Below are 21,827 nucleotides of genomic sequence, written 5' to 3'. Positions count from 1 at the left end.
AAAGCCACAAGCACTGTCATCAGACGCATTTACTAAAATGCTGCAACAATTGAAATCAGTTTCATTGGTCACCAGAAATAAGTGGCTGTTGTGAACACATGCTGCATGCCGAATGTATACCACCGAGTCCCTTTTAGAGAACATGTTCATGTAGCAAGCTTACATAATTAACAGTGTTTGATTGTGGTGAGAAAACTCTTACACAGATACTTGTTTTCTATTATAAAATATAATATTTTCTCAAGTGTAGCATTTTCAACTATTCCACAGTTCACCTGTACGTGTGTCCCTAGGAGGCCTCCATTATACATGGAGGATCCCGTGATGATCATATTTGCTAGCTTTCTAACAGTTTTCCTTCTGTTGGGCCCAGTCCTAAGCACGCACTTGAATTTATCTAATTTTCATATCAGCCTTATGAAGTAGGCTATATCACTAACCACCTTTTTTTGAGTTTTAAATTTCATTTAATTTTTTTTAATTTTTAGTTTTATTTTAAGTTCCAGGGTACATGTGCAGGATGTGCAGATTTGTTACATAGGTAAACGTGTGTCATGGTGGTTTGCTGCATCTATCAACCCATCACTTAGGTATTAAGCCCAGCGTGTATTAGCTATTTTTCCTAATGCTCATTTAATTTTTAAAAATATTTTTCTCAATTTTTTTATTGTGGTAAAATATACGTAATATAAAATTTACAGCTTAACCATTTTAAAGTATGGTTCAGTGGTATTAAATACATTCATAATGTTATAGAACCATCACCACCACCCATCTCCATAACTCTTTTCTTCCTGTAATGCTGCAACAATAACTCACTATTCCCTGATCCCTATAGCCCCTGGCAACAGCCATTCCACTTTGTCTCTATAATTTTTTGACTATTCTAGGTATCTCACTCATATACGTGGAATCATACATTATTTTTCTTTTTGTGGCTGACTTATTTCACTTGGCATAATATCGCCAACATTAATCCATGTTGAAGCATATGTCAAAATTTCCTTCCTTTAAAGGGTGAATAATTTTTTTTTTGTATGTATATACCATATTTTGCTTATCCATTCACTTGTCAGGATACACTTGGGTCTTTTCCACATTCTGGCTATCGTGAATAATGCTGCTATGAACATGGGTGTACACATCTCTTTGAGACCTTGCCATCAATTATTTTTTGGCACACATCCAGAAGTGGAATTGCTGCATCATATAATTCTATTTTTTATTTTTTTGAGAAAAAAAGCTGTATTGTTTTCCATAGTGGCTATAGCATTTCACAGTCCCACCAATTGTGAACAAGGGTTCCATTTTCCCACATCCTCACCAACATTTGTTATTTCCTGTTTCTGTGATAGTAGCCATCCTAATGGGTGTGAGGTGGTACTCGGTGTAGTTTTGATTTGCACTTCCCTAATGATTAATAATGCTGAGCATCTTTTCAGATGCTTATTGGGCATTTGTACCTCTTTTTCTTGAGAAATGTTTATTCAAGTCCTTTGCTCATTTTTGAATCAGGTTGTTTTTGTTGCTGAGTTTCAGAAATTCTCTACATAGTCCAGATATTAACCCCTTAACAGGTATGTTATTTGCAGATATTTTCTCTCAGTCTGTGTGTTGCCTTTTTTTCTCTGTTGATACTGTTTTCTGATGCACAAAAGTTTTAAATTTTTATGAAGTTCAGTTTCTCTATTTTTTTCTTGTGTTGCCTACGCCTTTGGTGTTATGTGCAAGAAATCACTGACAAATCCAATGTCTTGAAGCTTTTGCCTTATGTTTTCTTCTAACAATGTTATAGTTTTAGGTCTTTAATGCATTTCAAGATAATTTTTGTGATTTATCTTAGGTAAGGGTCCAACTTCATTCTTTCACATGTGGATATCTAATATTTCCATCACCATTTGTTGAAAAGACTGCCCTTTCCCCACTGAATGGTCAAAAATCATTTGACCATATATGTGTGAATTTATTTCTGGACTTTCCATTCTGTTCCATGGGTCTAAATGTTGGTCTTTATGCCTGTATATAACATAAAATTTACAGCTTAACCATTGCAAAGTATAGTTCACTGGTATTAAATACATTCATAATGTTATAGGAGACTACCTCATGATTGATTACTGTAGCTTAAATACATTCATAATGTTATAGGAAACTACCTCATGATTAATTACTGTAGCTTTGTAGTAGTAAGTTTTAAAATAAAAAAATTATGAGTCCTTCAGCTTTGTTCTTTACTTTCAAAACAGTTTTGGCAATTTGGGGTCCCTTAAAATTCTGTATGAATTCTAGGATGGGTTTTTCTATTTCTGCAAAAAACATCATTGGGATTTTGATAGGAATTGCACTGAATCTGTAGATGACTTTGGACATGTTAACAATATTAAGTTCTCAAAACTATGGACGTGGAATGTGTTTCCATTTATTTGTGTCTTATTAATTTATTTCAGTAATGTTATTGTAGTTTTCATTGTATAAGTTCTTCATCTCTTTGGTTAAGTTAATTCCTAAGTATATTTTGATATTATTATAAATGGAATTGTTTTCATAGTTTCCTTTCTAAATTCTTTGTTGTTGGTAAAATGCAACTCATTTTTGTATATTGATTTTGCATCCTGTTACTTTGTTGAATTTATTTATTATTTCTTACAGTTTTTTTTTTTTTTTAATCTTTAGGGGTTCCTACATATAACAGCACATCATCTGTATACAGGGATAATTTTACTTACTTTTTCAATTGGGATGCCTTTTGTTTCTTTTATTTAATGGTTGCCTAATTGCTGTAGCTAGCAATTAGTACAGTCGTCTAGTACTTTGTTGAATAGGGACAGCAAAAGCAGACATCTCTGCCTTCTTCCTGATCTTAGAGGAAAAGTTTTAGTCTTTCACCTTTATGGTATGATGTTGGCTGTGGGTTTTTCATATGTGGCTTTTATAATGTTGAGGTAGTTTTCCTCTATTCCTAGTTTGTGGAGTTTTTTTTTTTTTTTAATCATAGAAGGGCACTGAATTTTTTTCAAATGTTTTTTTCTGGCATAATTGAGATAATTATGGGGCTTTTTCTCTTCATTCTGTTAATGTGGCCTATATCATTGATCAATTTTTGTGTGTTGATCATTCGTTCATTGAAGGACTAAATCTCCTTTGGCCAAGGTGTATAATCCTCTTAATATGCTGCTAAATACACTAGCATTTTGTTGATGATTTTTACACTAATGTTCATAAGAAATAATGGTCTATAGTTTTCTTTTTCTTGTGTCTTTGGCATCAAAGTAATGCCTCATAGAATTAGTCAGGAAGTGTTGCTTCTTCTTTATTTTTTTGGAACAGTTTCAGAAGGATTGGTATTAGTTCTTTAAATGTTTGTTAGAATTCACTAGTGAAGCCATCAGATCCTGGGCTTCTTTGTTGTTATTGGACGATATTTGATTACTGATTCAATCTCCTTACTACTTATAGCTCTATTCGGTGTCTATTTCTTTGTGATTTAGTCCTGGTAGGTTTTGTGTTTCCACACATTTGTCCATTTCATCTAGATTTCCAATGTGTTGTCATACAATTGTTCATAGTACTCTCTTATGGTCCTTTTTATTTCTGTAGAATCAGTAGCAATGTTCCCATTTTCATTTCTGATTCTATTAATTCGAGTATCCTTTTTTCTTAGTTCATCTATCTAAAGGCTTGTCTGTTTTGTCAGCCTTTACTAACAGCCAACTTTTGGTTTCATTGATTTTCTTCATGGTTTTTCTAGTCTTTATTTCATTTATCCATGTTTATTGTTTCCTTTGTTCTGGCTAGCTTGGGTCTAGTGTATTCATTTTTTAGCTCCTTAAGTTGTAAAATGAAGTTGCTGATTTGAGATATTTGTTTTTTTTTTTTTAATGTAAGCATTTATAGCTATACATTTTAATCTTAGCACAACTTTCACTGTGTCCCATAAGTTTTGGCAGGTTGTGTTTTGTTTTCATTAATTTCTAAGACTTATTTTTTTGACCCACTGGTTGTTTAAAAGTACGCTGTTTAGGCTGGGTGTGGTGGCTCACGCCTGTAATCCCAGTACTTTGGGAGGTTGAGGTGGGTGGATCACTTGAGGTCAGGAGTTCAAGACCAGCCTGGCTAATATGGTGAAACCCTGCTTCTACTAAAAATGAAAAAAATTAGCAGGGAGTGGTGGTGTGTGCCTATAGTCCTAGCTACTCAGGAGGCTGAGAGGCAGGAGAATCTCTTGAACCTAGGAGGTAGAGGTTGCAATGAGCCAAGATCCCACCACTGTACTCCAGCCTGGGTGACAAAGTGAGACTCTGCCTCAAGAAAAAAAAAAAAAAAAAAGGCATGCTGTTTAATTTTTGAATATTCCAGTTTTATTTCTGTTATTGATATTTAACTTCATCCCATTGTGGTTGGAAAAAATACTTCGTGTGGTATCCATCTTTTAAAGTCATTGAGACTTAACATGGAGCTAACATAATGGCCTGTGCTGGAAAATGTCCCTGTGTGCTTGAGAAGAATGTTTATGGTATTGTTATTGGGTAGAGTGTTCTGTATAGTCTGTTAGACCTAGTTGGTTTATTGTGTTAAGTCTTCTGTTTTCTTACTTATCTTCTGTTTGGTTGTTCTATCCATTATCGAGAGTGGGGTATTGAAGCCTTCAACTATTATTGTAGAACTATCTGTGTCTCCCTTTAATTTTGTCAGTTTTTGCTTCATATATTTTATGACCTGTTATTAGGTACATAAATGTTTATAATTATTACATCTTCTTGGTGTATTAAATCTTTTATTAATATAATGCCCTTCTTTATCTCATAACTTTTTTGATTTAAAGTCTATTTTGTATGATATTAGTATAGCCACTTCTGCTCTCTTTTGTTTACTATTTGCATAAAATATCTTTTCCACCCTTTTACTGTCAATGCATTTGTGTCTTTGAATCTAAAGTAAGTCTCTTGTACTAAGCATATACATAGTTGAATCATGTATTTTTATCCATTCTGCCAATCACTGGTTTTTATTAGAAACGTTTATCCACTTACATTTAAATTAGTTACTGATAAGGAGAGGCTTTCATCATTTGGCTCTTTGTTTTGTGTATACTTTATAGCTTTTTTTGTCTCTCATTTCCTGCATTGCTACCCTCTTTTGTATTTAGTTCATTTTTTTCATAGTGAAATGTTTGAATTCCTTTCTCATTTCTCCTTGTGTGTATTCTACAGCTATTTTCTTTGTGGTTGCCATGGGAATTAAATTAACACCCTAAAGTTATAACACTCTAATTTGAATTTATACCAGTTTAGCTTTAATGGCATAGAAAAACTCTGTTCCTTTACATCTCTAGCCCTACTCCTTTCAGTTATTAATGTCAAATAATTACATCTTTACACACTGTATTCCAAAACAGGAAAAAAGAAAAATGAAGGATGTGGGGAGGACCCTTTTAATCCCCTGGAAGTCACTTCTGCTGGTGGGGCGGGGGGGAGGGCTGACAGCAATGGGTGAAGGTGCAGCAACAATGGCTGCCACATTTTTTGTCTGCTCCTCCATGATCAGAAGCAGCAATTAGTGATCCAAGGTCAGCTTTCTGATATTTGGAAGACAGGGTTCTTTTTGCCCATCCTGGCTCGTATAAGCTGTGTTCAGGTCCCTCCCAGAACATGTGCACAGCTGCCTGCAATGGGCCTGGGTGTAGGGGATGGGTAGCTATCACTGTGCTAAGAGCTGAAATGGACTGAAATTAACTGCAATTTTACCATCTAAGCCTTCCTCTGGAAGCTGCAAACATTCCATAGATTCCAGAGTTCCATCCACTGAATTACATCAAATTCTGCCAGTGCAGTTGTTGTTTAGGTGGGGAGACAAAATCCTGGTGCTTCCTACTCTGTCTTTCTTCTGGAATCCTACTATTCACTTTTAACAGATAAGAAAACTAAGGCACAGTGGAGTGATTTTCCAAACCACACAGCTAAAACGGGACACGAGTGAAATTTGAATTCATGGAGCCTGACTACAGTCTGTATCACATTCTTAAGTCTATACACTACTGCTTCTATGGAGAGAAATAAGGAACCTGGTTGTATAGCCTGAAACCTCAGTTCCCACAACTGAAAAGAATAAATGAGCAAATTAACACAGGTATTCATTTGGCTTGTAACCAAGGCAAGTTTGCGAAGTTACAAGTTTACAAGAGCGTTGGCAGTGCCATTCTGGATGGAAATGAGGGGAGGCTTCCCTTTTGGATGTGGGATGGACAGCTAAAGTCTTTATGGGGGCCCCAGGAGGCAAGCAAGACATATCTAAAGAGATGGCCTACATCTAATACGCTGGTGGCCTCAAGGGAACAATTAGGTGGAAAAGAGTGAGTGTCAAAGAGGGTTCTGTCTACGAGTCAGGTTTGCCTGTTGTGTGCTCCCTGTCACAAGTGTGGGTGCCTTTTACTTGCACAGAAATAGAATTTTAGGAAATATCTGAACATATTTTAAAATGTTAAAAAACCCAAAAGGGACAGAAGTTATGAAAAAATACACAATTCTGATATAGGATTTATACATAGCTCTAAATGTACACCTCTGGTGTTGTCTTTATACATCAACAGTATACACAAAAAGTGTACAGATGTGGATTTATTGTACATTTTTGCAAACATTTTATTTTATTTTATTCAGTTTTGAGATGGAGTCTTGCTCTGTTGCCCAGGCTGGAGTGCAGTGGCGCAATCCTGGCTCACTGTAACCTCTGCCTCCTGGGTTTAAGCTATTCCCTTGCCTCGACCTCACAAATAGCTGGGATTACAGGTGTGTGCCACCACACCCAGATACTTTTTGTATTTTTTAGTAGAGACGGGCTTTCACTGTGTTGGCCAGGCTGGTATCAAACTCTTGACCTCAAGTGATCTGCCTGTCTTGGTCTCCCAAAATGTCGGGATTACATGCGTGAGGCACTGTGCCTGGTCTTGCAAACATTTTAAAAGCCATTCCTTTTTACTATTTGAATAATAACCATTTTTCTTCCTTTGGATGGTAATTCCTTCGATATATCTCATCTTGGGAACTTTACTGCTAATCAGAATTGTGTTCTATGAGTTCTGTGACTTTGAAATCATAGTAACTGTCTCAAAAATACATGTTAAAAGATAATAAATAAGAGATTCCTTAAATTATTAGGATTTGTCATCTTAATGATTGACTTTTCCCAGTTTTCTACAAGTGATTGAACTTTTGTAATATACTATGTTAACTCATTGTGAAAAATAATTAAAATATTAATGCTCTCCTAATTTACTAATTGCTAGCTAAAGAAAAAGTAAAATAAAGACCGTATTTGAATTTTTTTGTCCAAATAAAAATATTTTGGAGAAAACATTGGTGAAGAATATCGTTAGTAAATCTTAGCTCTGCAATGCAGTCTGCATATTTCTAGGTAGGTTTTGAGAACATACTTTGACAATGTATTGCTATAGCACAAAGATAGTAGGATTAACAAACCCACTCCCTACAGAAAGCCTTGTTGCAATAGGTTTCTGCAAATATCTATCTGTAGCACTAATCACTTGCTCAAAACAAAGGCCTCATCTGCATAGAGGAACTCATTTCTACCTTGCTAAATCTGAAAGCATTCAAGACTGACATCTACATTTTTATTTTCTACTAAATGCACTCTACTTACTAAACTCTGATCTATTCACTATTCAACAGGTTTTAAAAGTCAAGATACTAATCAGTTTTAGACTTTGAAATTACATGGGTTTCTTTGGACTACTTAGAAATTCATTAGCAATGACAGAATTTATATTTCAGAGGTTTGGAGAATATAAATCTAACATTTTGGATTTTTGACCTGGCTCTGAAAGAAATCTTTTCATGAGATTCCTAATGATTGATTTATTCCTAATATTGGTCATGCAGTAGATCGTTTTTTGTTTCCAAGTTTAAAAATCAGATTTATATTTTCAGTCTAAAATTCCTGGTTGAGGTTCTATATGTGGGCCTAAAAGCCAGCTATACCTTAGCCCCTGGGCTCAGATCATTTGTTGTTATCAAAAGGGTGGACAAGGTTAAAACCCTACTTTCTACCCAAAGGAAAAGCTTACAAATGGAACAGATCTCTGATGTGCTCTTTGGTCTATCTGTTCTCTACGCTGGGCTTTGAAACAGTAACCTTAACGTGAGCAATATGCTGCTGGAGCACAATTTGTATGCAAATGAATTGAGAGAGATTTATTACAGATTCAAAATGAGTTCTCCCTGATATTGCACTGAAAGACTTGATGATGTCTTAGCAACCTTAAGTACAAACTAGCCATCTGAAAGCAAAGGTAGGAAAAGCATCTGCCCTTCTCTCAGGTTATATGAGTTGAAATCTTTCAGTTTCTGCCTTCATGGTAGTAACAATTTTTTCATATTCAATATTTATTGCTGTAACACAACCAATCTTGCTTATTAGGGCACATAAACCATCTTACCGTTTTCCTCCCCCTGCTTCTGTATACCCCTAGGCTCTACAGAAACAGCGAGCTGTTCCAGTTTGTAGTTCATTCAAATAGCTCTAAGACTGTCAAATCTGATACTTTTGGACAAAGTGAGTGGGTTAAAATAGTTGAAAATGAACCAAACTTTCAATCAGATGTGATTTGAGTGTACAGTGCTACAGTTTAGTTGTAATAGAAAGTATGAGAGCTTAAAAGGCTCAGAATAATTCTGATAAAATTATCTTGGGGTCTTTTTCCATTTTAAAGTGAATCGAGCAATTCTGTGTGCTTGAGGATTGACAGCATAATGGGAACAGAGCAAACTGCAGAATTTATCACCAGGTAACTGCATTAGCAGCAAAACTCACAATGCAGTCTGTTGGTTGAAAAGAGCATGAAGGAGCCTTCTATTTTCTTATGAGGTGCCATATGTTCATAGTTCTTGGCCAATTATATTTAGCTACTGCTGAATTACAGTTATTGGAAAATGCTCTCTACTTTATAGTCTTTCACAATGTAATGAGAGGCCTCATAGATAGTGACTCTTCTTATATAATTTGTTTATTAGCATAGATAAACATACTCAAAACTGCTTTCTAACATTGCCTTCTATTTATGATATATCTATAACACCAGATATTGCTGTGTAATAGCAATCCGGAACATTTCTATGTATTTCTAAGGATTGACTACATGTTAAGTTGCTGGGCAAATGTTTCAGTAATCTTTGAAACTTTTATATTTCACAGTAACTCTTTTTTAGATAGAATTTTTTTGTAGGATAAGATGCATAGTACAAATGTTATAGGCAGTTCTTATATAACATTCAGGTACGTTCTTGTTCATGTTTCACTTACCAGGATCAAGAGGCAACTTGAGGCCAGTTTTGTGTGCTCAGGGATGGTAGAAAACACTGACAAAATCAAGCAACCAAAGACAAGGAGAAAACTGTAAAACAACAAAAAAGAGAAATCTGATAAGAACCTTGCTTTATTATCACAGACTTAATTTCTTGCTTCAAATGAATAAAGCACCAGGCCCATCAAATTAGCACACATTAAGGCATAAAAACTCTGGAAGGGACTAGCCATTTTGGATATTAAAATACAGTATGATATACAGTGTAAATGGGGCTCCTCTGCAACTTTATTGATGAAAAAAAGGTTGTGTTTGTGAGTTTGTGTGTGGCATGCTACATTTAAATGTTAACATCTAAGAGTTTGTGAATTTCCCATACAACTTCCTTCCCAAACAACGATCCTGAGAGAGGCCCAGAAAGTATGTTTTTGCTCTCCTATCTGGGGAACACACGCCACAGTCACTCGTCTTTTAAAGGAGCAGAGTCTGTCTCCTGTTTGGCAACTTTGCTAAACTATCAAGTGTCCTCATTGGTTGATACTGAGCCACCAGCTCATTTTCAGGGTCTGATATTGCTCATGGATTCTCATTTGCTATTCCTTTATGTTATTAATAACAAGATCATATATTAATAAAAAGAATAGAAAAGGAAGTGAATGATTTCCTCTGCTATCCATGCACTTTCCATTTCCTTTTAGTCAAACTGCTGGATAAATGACTTCTTAGCTCTGTCTATTCATATATAAGGATAAGGAACAGAAGTCAGGATCAGGCATTGTCTACCGATTAATCTACAGACATTTTTATTCCTATAAATGTGTAACTTCTAGGATCAAGGCGGGAGCTGAGTTTCCAAGGAAAATGTCTACTAAAAGGGAAGGCTCTGTTTCAAAGTTGAAGTTACTTATTTGAAAGGCAGGATTAAAAAACAAAAAACCTGAGCTACTTGCTCTAGGCTATATTTTTTACTTTTGTTCATCTCTGGGAAATTCATACAGTAAGCTGTCTTAAAATACCAAGTTTCTATGCTCCTCTGGATAATGGTGAAGTTAGTCCCTGACTCCTTGCTTCCCCTGAAAAGTCTTGCAAGACTTACTACCATACTTGATTGGAAGTTCCCAAAGGTCAGGGTTTGGGCAGTATAGCCAGAGTTTGGTTAATTATGCCTATAGGACAAATCTGGCTCCTAATGCCTGTTTGTGTAAATAAAGTTTTATCAGCACACAGTCACACTCATTCATTTATGTATTGTCTATGACTGCTTTCATGCTATGATTGCAGAACTGAGTAGTTACAACAGGGACAGTAAGGCCCACAGAAATGTTTGTTGACCCCACCTCATCTATTCCTTGTTTCCTTATATTTATCTCAACATGTTTTCTATGCTGATAATAATGACTAACATTCATAGAGTGGTTCCTATAAGCTGGACAATGTGCTAAGCCCCCTTTAAATGCATTCTCCTCATTCTCCTTATATTATCCATTATCTACGTTATCCCCAGAAATCTATGGGATAAAAAATATTATAATCCCCATTTTCCAGATATGAAAACTGAGAATTAACATTTGTAGCTCATCTAAGGTTGTGTAGCAGAAAGAGAATCTAAGCACTGTGTAGTCTAAGCCTCTACACAGTGCTGCTGAATAAGCATCAGAGATAATGGTGGTAACATTCTCAGCTCAGGCAGATACTTCTCTATCTCCTCAAACTGAGGGGGAAGGGGTTGCCATTCTAAACGGAAGAAGTCTCCAAGAGGAAAGAGTCTGCTAGTGGAAAAAACCTAGTATGTGATGTTAATGATTCATTATGCTTTTTTATTTCTCATTTTTGTTTTTTTAGAAATAGGGTCTTTCTCTGTTAACCAGGCTAGAGTGCAGTGGGGCATTCATAGCTCATTGTAAATTTAACCTTGAACTCCTAGAGTTCAAGCCATCCTCCCACCTCAGCCTTCTGAGTAGCTGGGACTATAGGCACAGGCCAGCAGGCCTGGCTAATTTTTAAAAAATTTTTTTTATAGGGACAGGGTCTCACCATGTTACTCAGGCTGGTCTTGAACTCCTGGTCTCAAGGGATCCTCCCACCTCAGCCTCCCAAAGTGTGTCTGGCATCATCCTACTTTTGATTCATGCATCTAATGAATCAGGATAATGTGGATTATGTTTTAAGCTGGTCCTAATGGACTAAAATTTGTAAACTAGTGGTCAAAATCCAGTGCACCTACCTGACCCCCAAGCTACAAATGAGAAAGTGAAATACAAGGATTGCTAAGGTAGTTGGGAGCATGATGTGGCATCAGATGACAGTGATAGATGTTCTCCTCTGGTGAGTAGCCATTATCTGGATATTCCCTCCCCTTCCCCACCAAGTCCAGGTTTACCAGAAAACACTTGGAAAACCAGCAGGAGATTATTTACTCATTAAGGTATTTTCCTCCTTTGAGAGCATCTCAGTGACAGTTTTATAATCTCTATGTCTGTGTTCAAAACACACCTTATTGCTAGTTCCTTCTTCATCAATATTTGAATCCTAGAAGGAGGGTACAAAATGTGAAAGGCAGCAAGTCAGAAAACGAATGAGGCAAATTATTTGCTCTCTGTTTCATGGAACAAGAATTATCAAAGTTTGCAGAACAGGGTGAAACAGGTGGCTGAACTGGGAGTCTGGAGCCAAGTGGAGGAGAGGCTTATAGAGCAGAGTCTGCATTTAGTTCAGTAGAAAATGGGGAGCCATTGAAGATTTCTGGACAGGATAAAAGGGTCATCAGAGTTGCCTTCTGGGAAAATTAAGTTGGCAGCAGTGTGTATAGAATGGATCTGAGTTGTGAGAGGCAGGAACAAGGGTAACAGTGAATCCAGGTTAGGCTGTAAATGAACATACTAGAAATGAGAATGGAATAAAGAGGGAGACTGAAGGGATGCTGTAAATTGAGGAGTAGAGTCTGGGAAGTGGGTGTGGTGGCTGGAAAGTCTGAGATGACCATACAAGTTAGGAGAAGAAAAGTCAAAGTCAGAAGGAGAAACTAGTTTTGGGGAGAAGAGGATAAATCCAGTTTTAGACATCCAAGTGGAAATGTGGATTTAAATCTCAGGTACAAATTCTAGCTGGAGATATGGAAGTATTCCCCCCCCCAGAAGAAGTAAATGTATGGAATATGTTATCCTGACAGTGCAGACAAAGCATATAAAGTTTTGGTAAATAAGCATGGAGGATATTCTAGAACCACTTCTTTCATTTGGCAAATGACATCATGGAGAACAATGAACACATTCTGCTCTGAATTAGCTCTTGGTATCATTGCCAGAGGCAGACTTTCTGGCTGGAGAAAACCCTGAACTGACACAAAGTGACCCCTCTAAGGTGACAGTGTTCAGATGTTGGGCTCATTGGCAGTAACATAGTGGGGTTTGTGTGTGGTTCTGCTGACACCATTGCTTCTGAGGATCCCGTGCATGTTGATGACTGACCATGACCCCAGTGCACCTCTCTAGTGGTTGAATACAAGTAGAAGCAGAGGCAAGAGTCACTGGGATCAGACTATCCTAATATGGAGTCCATGGTCCTCCAGGGGATCTGTGTGTAAAATTTAGGGAGTTGTGAACATAGGGGGGAAAAATTATGTGTTTATCTTTCACTAACCACGGCAATAGATCATGATGGTATTAGCAGTACTTGTGACTTTGCTGCTCACAAAAATTACAGATTTTAAAATCCCATTTTATAGTTGTAGATGAAGCTATAATTGTTTCATCTTGCATATTGATTTTGCTCATCATTTCAAGATTATGTAGCGATTAGCCCCACTGCTAGGGGTTGTTTTTAATGAAGAAGCATATGCATCGCCATATTGCAAATTTGTGTAATGTTTTAATAATAGATTTCAACATATTTTTTCCTTTTGTAGTCACATATATTTGAGGAATGGTTCATCATTTCCACAAGATTGCCGAAGTGCCCATGACACACATAAAAATTAAGACATCTGTAATTGAGAATTGGTAAGATGGGGCTGGAAGAGGGACCATTTTTGCACCTGTCAGCTTTATGATCAGTTTAAAAAATATGAATGTTTTTCCATGTATACATTAATCCTGACATATCAAAAGATGGATATTCCTTCAAAATTAGTCTGGAACAGCTATTGGCCTTTATTTTGCCTGAAATAGTCATTTATATTTTGTTTCTGAGGAAATTCATTTTGATCTAGATCTTTTATCCAAAACTTTTTATTTGGAAGGCACTGATTATTGTAAGAGAAAAAGAAGGAAATTTATGAAAAATTTAAATATTACCAGCTCAAAGGACTCTATGTTTACTCAAGAAAACTATCATCAGCATTTCTTGTGGGTTAAGAATCAATTTGTCAGATTTAATTTGACAAAAAGCTTGACTTGGGAATCTCATGGGTGCTTGTATAACAGATGATGTCCAGCTTCCAGAACTAGTGCATCAAGCACAGATTCATTTAGCAAGAATGAAAATGATGTGAAAATAAAACATTCAGAAAAGCTCTGCTGAATGAACCACAGCAAGTTACCCTATTGTCATTCACACAAATGCACAATCCCCAGGCACTCACAAACAATTGTGAATGATGCAATGAAGAAAAGAGAAATGGAGCTGAGGTTTAAAGTAGACATCTCCCTGAACTTAGTGTGATACAACAGGCAAATCAACAGAGTAGGCTTTGCTGATTGAAGCAACCACACGTTTCCACCTAGAAGGTGCTCTCTGCAAGCATTTTGGCAGACTATAAGCATTCCATGGCATAATGGCCCATGTAAGTTAGTTATACTTATTAAGAAGGTTTTGAGGGAGGGGAGATCTTAATTTTTTTTTTTTTCGGTTTTTGAGATGGAGTCTCACTCTGTCGCCCAGACTGGAGTGCAGTGGCATGATCTCGGCTCACTGCAAGCTCCGCCTCCCGGGTTCATGCCATTCTCCTGCCTCAGCCTCCCGAGTAGCTGGGACTACAGGCACCCGCCACCACACTCGGCTAATTTTTTGTATTGTTAGTAAAGACGGGGTTTCACCGTGTTAGCCAGGATGGTCTCGATCTCCTGACCTCGTGATCTGCCTGCCTCGGCCTCCCAAAGTGCTGGGATTACAGGCGTGAGCCACTGCGCTTGGCCCTTAAATGTTTTAAATTGAATGGAACCATGGGATTAAAATAAAAGATGCTAACAGGAAGAAGATATAGAATATTTTAAGAAAACAATTCTTCAGAAATAACTTCCAAAGGAAATTCAACCCTGCTTCTGACTTTTCATAAATTTTAAAGTACTGCTTTGATGAAGTATGCTCTTCAGTGCATTTGACAGGGGACCTTGAGAGCGTTTCATGAATTATGATGACTGCAGTGTACATGCTGACATTAGAGACTATAGCTGACCCAGCACAGCACTTTGCCTGGAGGACAGGCCACCTAATGAAATCAAAACTTCATCAGCAGAGGAAAGTACTAGAGTCATTTATTTCTTCCGGCATCCTAAATTTACCTTTCTTTCTAAACTTGGTACTTTGCAAAATATCCTTTATGCATAATGTTTCCACAAGAGAAGTGCATTTGGCACCCGAGATCTACTCAGAGCACACCCCAGCTTCCATTGCAAAGCAACAAAAATTAAATATGACATTTTTGATATCTTTAATGGTGATTTGGAATACTTGATTAGAACGCTGCACGATTTTGCTTTTAAAGTGCAATGAACCTTAAATATTAACAAAGACCCTAATCAATAAATACTGTCACTGAAATCTGTGAATTTTTTTTTTGAGACAGTCTTGCTCTGTCACCCAGGCTGGAGTGCAGTGGTGCCATCTGGGCTCACTGCAAGCTCCGCCCCCGGGTTCACGCCATTCTCCTGCCTCAGCCTCCCGAATAGTTGGGACTACAGGCGCCCCCCACCATGCCTGGCTAATTTTTTTTTGTTTTGTATTTTTAGTAGAGACAGGGTTTCTCCACGTTAGCCAGGATGGTCTCCATCCCCTGACCTTGTGATCCGCCTGCCTCCGCCTCCCAAAGTGCTGGGATTACAGGCGTGAGCCACCGTGCCCGGCCTGTGAAGTTTTAAAAATAGTGTCATCAGCGAACAGTTTTTAAAGAACGAAATGTTGCATTTTACATGTGGGTTGTTCTAAGAGGAAATTGGAGGATATGGGAAAGCATGGTTTCTGCTTGCTTAGAGTGTTTCTTTAGAGGACTATGGCTAGTGTAAGCAAGCTAGGAGATGGTAACAGAACCCATAAACAGTTCAAGAGATTTCCCTCAGACAGTCGGCAGACTCTGCGTAGACAGAGATGGAGCATGCCTTCTCACCCCAGGATCAGAGAATTCGTGTGGCCAGAAGGATTTCTGATTCAGTCTCCCTTTGAGGACAGGGATTATTTTTGAAATATCACTGATAGACACTTGTGCAATCTCTCTCTAAACGCCTGCAGCAATCAGGCCCCTCCCATCATTTTACGGCGGCATAGCCCTGTTGCAGACAGCTCTACTGTTGGAAAACGATTTTCTCCTGAGTTCGTTCTCCTTGTCTGGGACCTTTACTCCTTGGTCAGATTCTGGACCACAGAGGACGTGTGCGCCTTCCTCCCTAAGAGAGTTTTTCAGATGTTTGAGGCTGGTTTTATCATGACTTCCCTGTTGGTCTTCAGATTCAATATACCAAGCCCAGTTTGCTGTCTACTTTACATATGAAATTATGTCCTGATGTGTCATTCTCTTGTCACTGTTCTTTACGTTTGCCCACTTTGTTACTGTATCCCTCAAAGTGGGACTCAGACTCATTCTCATTCTTCAGTGTAAGCAAAAGAATTGGCATTTAATCATCAAAAGTAAATATCTGCATTTTCCATTCTTGCGGGGGAATACAGATTCAAACTTGATACTGCCCAGCTACAGCAAGTTTGGTTTCAAAAAAGACTGTCTCAAGGATGTGCAATCACTTGTTTTCTTGTACTTTTCTTACCACACCACGGGGCCTGGAGCAAAGCTGACCACTGGCAATCTGTGTACTTGGACCCTACTACTTTGGTCCCTAAAGGAACTACTTTAACTAAACTGTATTGGATTTTCTGCTATTTCCTTAACAAGGAGTAAAAAACATTTAACCAGCTTACTGTACTTTAAGAATTTCTCCATATTTCACATTGTATTTGCTCAATGAGGCATCCTGTGAGAAATTTCTCTCAGGATTTTACTGCAAGAAAAATCTATTAACATGTTGCTTCTGGCAAAGAGGATGAAGTTTTAGGTTTTGGAGACTGTGATCTTTTAGCATATTTGTTTCCTTGCCAGGAGGCTCAAAGGTGAATTTGGGACCCACATTACAAATAGTAATAGTGTCCCAGATCCTTCTGGCATACATTTTTATGGGTTAACTTCATTCCCAATTTCTTTGCACTGTTCTATCATTATCTTACTTTCGCTGTATTATATCAATCACAAATATTTACAGACATTGTACCAGGAACTGGGAACTCAGGCAGAGTCTGCATCCTAACCAGGACTTTCAGTTAAATGGGAAGACAAACCTTTGCTTATTTTTATCCACTTATATTACATATATTATGTAAGCAGCCACAGATGTTTTCTGCACATTACAAGGTATTCAGGATATATTTGACTAAATAACAAAAGCCATAAAGATGTGTTTTTGTCTATTACTACTCTTTCTTTGAAATGGGAGTATTCAATCTAAAGCTGCATTCTTTTTAAAGAACTAAATGACACCATTGATTCAGATTCAACTTAAATGAAAATGAGTAGATTTTGCTCACTTGGATTTCTGGAAAGCCTTTATATTTGTTACATTTACATATTACTATGGTAATCTTGATTCTTTTATTCCTCGCATGAACTACCCACTCTCTAAACAAGAACCTCCTAATGTCCTACTCTTATCTTTCAGATTTCTTTACAAACACCATGTCTTGACTTTGGAGCCCCCCCCATCAGGTACCTCTTCTCCCAAGACTATTATCATCCTACCTGAATTTCTCTTTCTTTCCCTCAGAGATATTATAAAGCACTTACCAGTACTTTGCTGAAATCAAGACATTATCTACTCTATTCTCCTGATGTAGCAATCTGGTTAACCTATCAAAATAAGAAATAAGCATTATGTAATGCAATTTTTTTGCTCTTAATGAATTTATGCTATTTTCCAGTAATGATGGTTGTTCTTTCCTTTTTTTTTGAGATAGAGTTTTGCTCTTGTTGCCTAGGCTGGAGTGCAATAGCGCAATCTCAGCTCACTGCAACCTCCACCTCCCAGGTTCAAGCGATTCTCCTGCCTCAGCCTCCCAAGTAGCTGGGACTCCAGGCGTGTACCACCATGACTGGTTAATTTTGTATTTTTAGTAGAGATGGGGCTTCACCATGTTGGTCAGGCTGGTCTTGAACTCCTGACCTGGAGTGATCCACCCGCCTCGGCCTCCCAAAGTGCTGGGATTACAAGCATGAGTCACTGTGCCTGGCCCTCAAGTTTATTATAAATCATTTGCTTAATATTCTATCTAGAATATTTCTAGGAATTCTTATTGAGCTTATCAATATACAAAGCCCAGGGCCTCTTATTTTACTCCTTTTTGACACTCAGGATATTTTTTCTCTCTCTGGTCATTTGTCATTCATTACATTTTTTCAAGATTTATTAAAATTTATCATACCCCTGAACCTAAAGTAAAAGCTAAAATATGATGAGAAATTATTAATGAAAGTTCTTCAGTTTCATCTTCGAATACTTTGATGCCTTATGATACAAATCTAGATGCAAAAATATGAACTCATTAATAGCCAACAATTTTCCGATCTCATATTTTCATTGTTTCTCTTAATCATATTTTTAAAAATCCCTTTTAGTGTTAAAAAAGAAAATCATGCTTTTTTCCCCCAAGTTTTATTTTAGATAGAGGGGGTACATGTACAGATCTATTACATGGGTATATTACACTCTGGTAGTCATCACAGTACCCAGTAGGTAGTTTTTTGAACCATGCCCCTCTCCTTCCCCTGCCTTTTAGTAGGGCAAGTGTCTGTTATTAGCAGTGTCTGTTATTCTCATGTTTATGACCATGGGTACTCAACATTTAGCATCCACTTATAAGTGAGAACGTCTGGTATTTGTTTTTTTTGTTCCTGTACTAATTTGCTTAGGACTTTGGCCTCCCATTCCATCCATGTTGGGACAAAGGACATGATTTCATTCTTTTGTTTGTTTGTTTGTTTTTAGTGGTTGGGTGATCCTAGGGAATTTTATTACTTTATCCCAGAATCTCAGTTGCCTCATCTATAAGTTGGGGATAATAATGGCACCCATTTAATAATTATGAAGATTAAATACATTAAGGAAAACACTAGTATGTGCCTAGCACCTGCTAAACGCTCAACAAAGGTCATCTGTACACATTGATGTCTCAAACAGGGACGGAATGTTTAACACAGAAAACAGGAGGTTTTAGCCACTCACTTGTTCTCCTGGCTCCCGAAACATGAGCTGCCTCTCCCCAATTCATCCAAGCCCATAAAGATAGTTGTCCTTGTCCTTAGTCTCCACAGGTGTTCAGTGTGAGCCAACTGCCAGATGGCTTTCATCAGCACAACTAAATAACCCACTTATGCCTAGTGTTCCATTATTGGAACGCTAAGTTCATGGGAGTTATTTATATCCTACTGCTCAAGGTCATCACCAAGATCTGATTTTTCACACAAAAAATTTGTAACCTCCAGCATAAATGGGATAATCAAAGCAATTGTGGCAGTTTTGAGAGGACAAAACTCTAGAGTTTAATCTTCCAGCTTAACTTGGAAGCGTTCCTGTGAATATAAAAGATCTTGTTGGGGGCGGTGGAGAAGCTGAGATTGGCTCCGCGGCTGTACTTCCAGCTCAAGGCCGGGTCATAGTCCCGCTGCAGGTTCTGCTGCAGGCTGTCGGCCGCCTTCTAGCTGAGGGCCATGTTGGGCCTTGCAATCATGCTGGGGGGTGTGGAGAGGGGTGGCGGCTGAACGAAGGGGACAGGTTTTTGAAGCCACCCGTAAGTTTGAGAAACTTCAGTTTCTGTTCTTCGTTCTCAAAATCAGCAGTATCCCACTGACCTAACTGGGTTCCCCTCCACTTCCTGGTTTCAGAAGCTTCCGTTTTGCCTGACTCGCGATCTATCTCTCCTTGCAAGGCCTTTCGCCTCACCTGGTCTATGTGCGCCTCGTCCACGTTGCCTTTCTTTTCCAACACCACCTCTAAGTCCGTGTCTGTTTCCTCCTTCCAAGGATCTCTTGCTACTCCACTCTCTTTCCTCTTCTTTTTCTTCCTTTTCAGAGCTGGCTCCTCAATGATTGGCTGCTCTACCTTCTTGGACTTCATCTTTTTCTTTGCGGGGGCCTTAGGGCCATTTCCTATGGGGATGGATGTATTCCGGATCCTCAACTTTGGCGTCTTTTTACTTCCTTTCCTAGGGCTGCTCTCCATGGACCTGGAAGGCTTGGAGTGGCCTGGGAGGGCGTCTCCCTCCTGGTGGATTTTTTTTTTTCTTCTTCTTCACCTTCGCACTGTGTTCCCTGGGGCTCTTCTGCTTCTGTTATCTGCCCCAAGGTTGCCTGTTCCTCACCCTTCTTCCCCACTGAGCAGGTGTCGGCAGCATCCCCAGCCTCGCAGAATCAAGGATTCTGGACTGAGGGGTCCTGGGCCCCCTTTGTTTCCTTCTTGTGGTTTTTGAGCTTCTTGCCAACTCTGGTTTCCTCTTCACCCTGTCTGAGGTCTGGGGAGGTTTTCACGCCAGAGGCATGGAACATGGCTGGAGGTGACTTCTTTTTCTTTTCCCCAGGGAGGAACTCCAAGCGACCAAGCACCTGCTTCCTGGGGCTGGGTGACTTCTCTGGCCGTCTGGCACGCAGCGTGTCAGGTTCTACGTGCTCCTCGCAAAGGGTGCTGACACCCTTATTTTTCTTCTTTTCTTCACTAGAGACATCTCAGGTACCTTCCCATGGACCACACTTTTAGAGGGGGATGTGGCTCTTACAGGAGAAACATTGGCAAAGTAATCATCATTGTTTAAAATTGAGTATTGAGTCTCTGGTTCTTTGACCACTTTCTTCTTTTTCTCTCTGGGAGCCCAGGGCCCACGTATACTTTGTGTGTCTTGGTGATCATTCTGATGGGCCAAACTTCCCCACCTCCACGTGACAGCCTGCTCCACTGTGACTTCAATTTCATTCTTTTTTATGGCTGTGTAGTATTCCACAGTATATGTGTTCCACATTTTCCTTCTTTCTTTTTTTTTTCTTTTGAGATGGAGTCTAGCACTGTCACCTTGGCTGGAGTGCGATGGTGCGATCTCGGCTCACTGCAACCTCTGCCTGCCAGGTTCAACTGATTATCCTGCCTCAGCCTCCCGCTAGGATTACAGGCGCCCATCATCAGGCCCAGCTAATACTTTGTATTTTTAGTAGAGATGGGGTTTCACCACGTTGGCCAGGCTGGTCTCGAACTCCTGATCTTGTGATTCGCCTGCCTTGGCCTCCCAGAGTGCTGGGATTACAGGCATGAGCCACTGTACCTGACCTCCACATTTTCTTTATCCGACCCACCATTGATGGGCAGCTAGTTGACTCCATATTTTTGCTGTTGTGAATAGAGTAGCAATGAACATAGGAGTACATGTGTCTTTTTGGTGTAATGATCTATTTTCTTTTGGGTATATACCCAGTAATGGTATTGCTGGGTCAAATGGTAGCTCTCTGTTTTAAGTTCTTTAAGAAATCTCTAAACTGCTTTCTGCAGTAGCTGAACTAATTTACCTTCCCACTAACAGTATATGAGTGGTCCCTTTTCTCCACAGCCTCACCAGCATCTGTTGTTTTCTGACTTTTTAATACTAGCTGTTCTGACTAGTGTGAGATGAAATATCATTGTGGTTTTCATTTGCATTCTGTGGTGGAAAATCAGGCTTTTTGATGGAAAATTAGGAATAGGTTAGGATTTTAATAGCTCTAATCTCTTGGTGTTAATGTAACAGTACTGACCACCAACAAATAGGATTATTTCTTCTCTATTCCTGTAATTTTAAAAAGTCCTTTTTGGGGACAGGGGAATGTTGTGGTTTATCTGGCTTTCAGCTCATTTAAATTACTCTTGATGACTGTGGTTTTTTAAATTGTTAAAAATATGCTGTTAGTTATACGTCTTCCATTTTCTCAATATTTAAAAACACAGAGTAAAAAATCTGAGTTCTTTGGACAATTTCTGTGTGAACAAGATTGGTTTATTCCTATGTTCTTTCTTGCTTCTGTTTTTTTTGGTGCATGTGTCACAACATATTGCTCTGTTGCCCACACTGGGGTATAGTGGCCAGATCATATAGCTCACTGCAGCCTTGAACATCTGGGCTCATGCAATCCTCCTGCTTCAGCCTCCCAAGTATCTAGGACCACAGGCACAGGCCACCATGCCCGGTTAATTTAGACAAACATTTTTGTAGCGACAGAGTCTCACTATGTTGCCCAGGCTGGTCT

At 38.6% G+C, this 21,827-nt stretch overlaps 1 protein-coding gene and 1 pseudogene across 2 annotated transcripts in view; both read right to left on the bottom strand.

The window, feature by feature from the left end:
• KCNQ5 (potassium voltage-gated channel subfamily Q member 5) overlaps positions 1 to 21,827 on the bottom strand; it is a 609,909-nt gene that overhangs the window by 198,402 nt on the left and 389,680 nt on the right. For both annotated transcript variants that reach the window (XM_030929123.1, XM_030929124.1), the window contains exon 2: positions 9,316 to 9,406. In XM_030929123.1, the coding sequence (XP_030784983.1) occupies positions 9,316 to 9,406 (91 nt within the window). The remainder of the gene's footprint in view (positions 1 to 9,315; positions 9,407 to 21,827) is intronic.
• LOC104669297 lies at positions 19,100 to 20,466 on the bottom strand (annotated as a pseudogene).

Source organism: Rhinopithecus roxellana, chromosome 4 (assembly GCF_007565055.1).
Source record: "Rhinopithecus roxellana isolate Shanxi Qingling chromosome 4, ASM756505v1, whole genome shotgun sequence".
Lineage (NCBI taxonomy): Eukaryota > Metazoa > Chordata > Mammalia > Primates > Cercopithecidae > Rhinopithecus > Rhinopithecus roxellana.
Note: the sequence above shows the minus strand (reverse complement) of the source record. Positions and strands in the feature narration are given on the sequence as shown.